Genomic DNA, 5,608 nt, shown 5'->3' with positions numbered 1-5,608 from the left:
TTTGAGAGAAAAAAACTGAGGTAGCATTACGCCATTCTTCCCTCTTGGAAAAAAATGGGATTTAAACAAGTCTCTGACAAGATATCTAGCAGAACAGTTGGAGTTTAACGAAGTCAAGTTTTCCCCTCTCAATGCAAACCTTTTTGGACAACTGTTGGCTATATTGGAAACCAAGACCAACAACAGGACATTTTGCATCACTATGGTACTGAATAGCGGATCTGGGAGTAACGGTTTGTATAGTGTATTTTACCATAGAATACTAAATTCTAGTCCACATTTTCACTATTCCAAACTTGTTCATGTTTACTTATTTCAAACGGGAAAAGCCTGTGCGCATTTCTCCCTGGCAAACATTCAAAGGAAGATCAGAGGATGAAAGTCCTGAAACGTCTCCCTCTTTTATTGGGGTGTTGGACTCTCTTATACCTGGAATTTATCCCAGTGTCACTGAGCCATACTGGGACGGCACAGCGCGCAACCGAGAGCCGAGGCAAGGAGCACGCAGGCGGAGCAGGTAAAGAAGCCAACCCGGGAATCACCTCAACTGCCAGGTCTACGGTAGGAAACTACGGGGTAGCGGGTTGGAAGTCTCCGAGCGCTGCGAGGATCACGCGCATTAGGACAGGACCCCCGCTGATAAAGGGCGAGGCAGCCAAAGCAAAAGCTGTAACATCAGTGTCATCACCACACGGCGTAACGGCGAGTAGTGTTAGTGGAACTATCAATTTGGGACGCAAGGAGTCTGCGCGCTCTTGGGTACCCGACGGGGATGCTACCAACGCAGCTGCTGTGCCTGCTCTCATGGCGTTGAACGTGCAAACACGCAAAGGCGGAGATACGCCCAGACAGAGCAAAGGAAAGACGTTCCCCAGAGTTGCAACATCAGCACGAACTGGACAGCATAGAGTCATTGCTGTGCAAAAATACAGCGCTCCGTTAGCCCAAAGGAGTGCCAAAGCAACGGGCAAACTGAGCGACAGAGACCTTCCGAAGCACCCATTGGTGACTCCGCACGACTACATGTTGTCACTGTATTGGTCACTATCCACAGGAGAGGTGAACACCAGCGTGTTGCACGAGGCTGGCATGGCCAACACCATCACCAGCTTTGTGGATAAAGGACAAGGTACACTTTTGATGCCATAAAAACATTGAGTGCTATTTAAACAAATTGTCTTATAATAAACGTTAAAAAATCCGCATTACTGCTTGCAATGTCACAATGGCTTATCCATTATGGATCAATGGTCCAATAAAGTAGCTGTTTATTTCTGCCAAAGAAAATAGAATCATTATGAAGATTGTAGCATTTTGTAATTTTTTTTATGAAAACACAACCAAGAGACCAGGTCTCAGAATCAATTGGAGCTGTATGCCTATGCTCATCGAACCAGCCTCTCTATTAGAGAGGTAAAGTCAAACTGAAAAAGCAAACTTGAAGCTTAAGTCAAAAGGTTCCCTTGCTTGTGTAATGTGGCCCAACATAGGTTTCTGGCTGTTTGACATAATACTTTTTTTTTACCTTGGTCATGGGTCTGTCACACTCTCAGTAGCCATCTGCATAGCCATTCCGTCAGTGATTTGCAGCCTCTAAAGTGTAAATAAATAGACCATCGGGCTTCAAATGAAATTAATGGCCTCAATGTAATATGTTCTTTAGTGTGTAAAACTTTTTGAAATGATGTTAAAATGACATTGGTTGAATATTTCTAGCTGCTAAAGATTTACATGTAAAGCACTTAAAGTACAAATTAAAAGTACATTATTTGTTTAACGCGTCCTCAGCAAATTGTTGGTGACCCTATCGGGTGAACTGCTTAGAAATTACAGGGTACCAAAAGTATAGGGACAAATTCACTCATATGTGTATTAAAGTAGTCAAACATTTTATATTTAGTCCCATATTCTTAGCACGCAATGATTACATCAAGCTTGTGACTCTACAAACATGTTGGATGCATTTTCTGTTTGTTTTGTTTGTGTTTCAGATAATAATTTGTGCCGAATAGAAATGAATGGTAAATAACGTATCGTATCATTTTGGTGTCACTTTTATAGTAGAAAATAATATAATATGTTCATAAACACTTATACATTACTGTGGATTCTACCATGATTATGGATAGTCCTGAATAAATTGTGAATAATGATGAATGAGAAAGTTATCATACTCTCCAAAAATGCTGACCTCCCCTGTTATTGTAAAGGTGAGAGGTTAGCATGTCTTTGGTGTATGATATTTGTGCGTTTGTAACTTTCTCACTCATCATTATTCACGATTCTATCAGGACTCTGAAACACAACCAAAACAAACAGCAAATGCATCCAACAAGTTTGTAGTCTCAAGCTTGATGTAATCATTGCGTGCTAGGAATATGGGACCAAATACTAAACTTTTGACTACTTTAACACATTAGTTAATTTGTCTCAATCATTTTGGTCCCCTAAAATGAGGGGACTATGTACAAAAAGTGCTATCATTTCTAAATGGTTCACCCGAGATAGATGAAAACACCCTCAACTTAAAGCTGACAGTCTGCACTTTCAAATCCAAAGTGCTGGACCACAAAGCCAAACAACAAAAAATGTGTCACCCTCCCAATACTTTTGTAGTTCACCGTAGGTTTTTTATCTCAGGTGAGGCTCCTAAACCCAGAAGTCACTCCACATTGACATAGAGAATGGGTGGAGAATTGGCTATCTTTGGTATTGTTCCAGTGATTTTTGGTCCACTCTTAGCAAATGCCATATTACGTAGTGGTAGGTCCAGTGGTAAACAGCTGCATTTCGACATTAATTGTCTGATTATACTTCAATGTGGTCTGTAGTCTGCAAATGTCTGGTTTTAATGTACTTTCGAACGCGTACTGTTCCTGGATGAAAATCCTGGCTTTCATTTGTATATGGCCATGCTTTCCCTCACCAAAAACAAAGAAAACATTATCTTACCTCCTGCGCGTTACCTGAGAAGCCACATTAGCACATTTTATTCTTACCCTTGACTCTGTCACCTTCTTTTGCAGATGACCGTCTTCTCCAGCTGAGAAGACAGAAGTATAACTTCAACATCAGTTCCCTGGAGGAGGAGGGGTTACTGGGTGCCGAGCTGCGCATTCTCAGGAAAAGACTGGCCGACCCACGCAAGGCACTTTCTACTGGCAGAGTTTTCTGCCTGAAGCTTTTCACCTGTGCAGCAGGTAAGCAGAAAGCGACACTGCTCCAAACTCGAACCATCGAGGTCCACAATACGCCCAAATGGGAGGTGTTTGACATTTGGAAACTATTCAAGAATTTCCACAACACCGTCCAGCTTTGTTTCGAGCTGGAGGCCTTGGAACGAGGCCGCCCAGTGGACCTCAGGGCAATGGGCTTCAGTCGTCTGGGCAGGCAGACCAAAGAGAAGGCCTTTTTCCTCGTGTTCGGACGCACCAAGAAACGCGACTTGTTCTACAGCGAGATCAAAGCCCGGTCGGGCCACAACAACAAGACGGTGTACGAGTACCTGTTCACCCAGCGCCGTATGCGCCGAGCCCCAACCACCCGTGGCAAGAAACTGGCCAAGAACCCCAAGCCTCGTTGCCACAGGAAGCAGCTACATGTCAACTTCAAGGAGATGGGTTGGGATGATTGGATCATTGCCCCACTGGAGTATGAGGCCTACCACTGCGACGGGGTGTGCGACTTCCCCATCCGCTCGCACCTCGAGCCCACCAACCACGCCATCATCCAGACGCTCATGAACTCCATGGACCCTGACTCGACTCCGCCCACCTGCTGCGTGCCCACTCGCCTCAGCCCGATCAGCATCCTCTACATTGACTCAGCCAATAACGTGGTTTACAAACAGTACGAGGACATGGTGGTGGAGTCCTGTGGCTGCAGGTAGCAATGGACAAAGGATTCACCTGAGACCTTGGTTTTATAGTTCAGCCAGAACCCTACAAGTAATGGGACTGAGTTTTATTTTTGGAGTAAACAGATTGGTTAATAGTTGTTAGGGAAATATACTTTGAAAGCAACTGACATGAAACTAATAACACAAATCACTTCCTGAGACCTTATTTCATGAGGTGATTAAGGAATAATATGTACGTATCCAATGATGATTTGGCAAGAGATGTGAAACTGTTTCACTACATTGATCTTCCCAATCCATGCTATTTTCGCATCGTATGAATTGATGTAAATGTTTGCTTTTCATAGTGATGCACAAACATGTCAATCACTTTACTGGTCACAGTTTGAACACATTGCTCATTGCTAGTTTAGGATCAAGGAAACTATTTCTTGTATTGCAGACCATTTAATGTATCTCACTGTTATGTTAAAAGTTGCATCGCTTTGAACTGCTGTTCCGTGACATCACTTGTTGGATACCTTCACACCTATCTCACTGCCCCTTGTAAAGCACTTGAAACATTGGATGAGAACATCTGCATGCATTCCTGTCAAAATGTCTTGTTTCTCTTGGAGCAATATGATGTAGCCTGACCAGTTCCTTTAATTTAAATGGCAATGCCATTGGCATGTGCACATCTCAAACTGAACTGGTGGGGTTTGGGAAAGGTCATAAATGGTTTGTTGCACACAAATCATATCTAACAGCTTACAAATCCCATTGAAGAATTAAAAGCCCATTGATGAAATGTCAAAGATACCTTGAATTTAAGACATGTAAGGCATTGTCACCTTCCACTGAGTTGTTTGTATTCATACAGTGCATTGAAAGTATATTTTGATACAGATACACAATTACAGTACTTTTAAAATATCTGTCCACTGTTCCAGATTTCTATGAAAGATTTACCAAAAATTAATTACAATATATATTTAATAGAAGGATGTTAAAAATCAGATTTTCTCTGTGCTCCTGTTTGGCCTTAGTATAAACAACAGATTGGTTTGGACGTATACCGCTTAAAAAAAGCTGATTTGATACACTCAAATTCGCTACCAACTCCACCTGGGGCAGGGCTGCATGCACTACCTAGCAGTCTTGCCTTTAATTCTTTCTTTCTTTTTTTTTACCGAAGGCATGCTGCCTGTAGTCAAATAGTAGGCTTTGGATGGATTCAGGATTTTAAACACACGATGGAACTACTACACTTTACTATAACAGCAAACTCACGTAAACTCGTACATCGCCTTGGTCCGTACAATTGCCCTTATTTTTGCACCCCAAAAACGTAATACTTCCAAATCAACTTTAATGTCAATACCATTGTAAAGCACAATTTCTCCCATTTCCACAGAATCCATTACATGACCGTTTCTGCATAATTCAAGCAAGCAAAGAGCCCTGTCGGGTCTTTAAAAAAATGGCGGGTGGGGAAGCGAAACTAATGCATGATAGTGAGAAGGAGAGATATCGTGTGGGAAAATTACTTTTTTTCACTCGATCTGTCCAACCTTATTGCCTCTAAAATGTAAATAAACTCTTTGTAGTGTTTTATCTAATGTGTCATTCCATACCTATTTGAAGGTTTGTGTCGAATTTGAATTGGGTTTTTAGGGCGGTGCTAAAGTGATCTTAGAAGTAAACAGCGGCATTGAGAATGATGATCGCATGCAATGATGGCGCAAAAAATTACTAGGTATCCCCCTT

At 42.1% G+C, this 5,608-nt stretch overlaps 1 protein-coding gene across 1 annotated transcript; it reads left to right on the top strand.

Annotated features, from left to right (window-relative positions):
* Positions 1-347: 347 nt before the first annotated feature.
* On the top strand, positions 348-5,193 carry LOC109890796 (growth/differentiation factor 5). Its single transcript, XM_020482837.2, has 2 exons — positions 348-1,129; positions 3,027-5,193. The coding sequence occupies exons 1-2, from the start codon at positions 376-378 to the stop codon at positions 3,887-3,889; spliced, it is 1,617 nt and encodes a 538-aa protein (XP_020338426.2). The 5' UTR covers positions 348-375; the 3' UTR covers positions 3,890-5,193.
* Positions 5,194-5,608: the final 415 nt, after the last annotated feature.

The sequence above is a fragment of the Oncorhynchus kisutch genome, linkage group LG1 (assembly GCF_002021735.2).
Source record: "Oncorhynchus kisutch isolate 150728-3 linkage group LG1, Okis_V2, whole genome shotgun sequence".
NCBI lineage: Eukaryota > Metazoa > Chordata > Actinopteri > Salmoniformes > Salmonidae > Oncorhynchus > Oncorhynchus kisutch.
The sequence above is the reverse complement of the archived record's forward strand: the minus strand, read 5'-3'. Positions and strand labels throughout refer to the sequence as shown.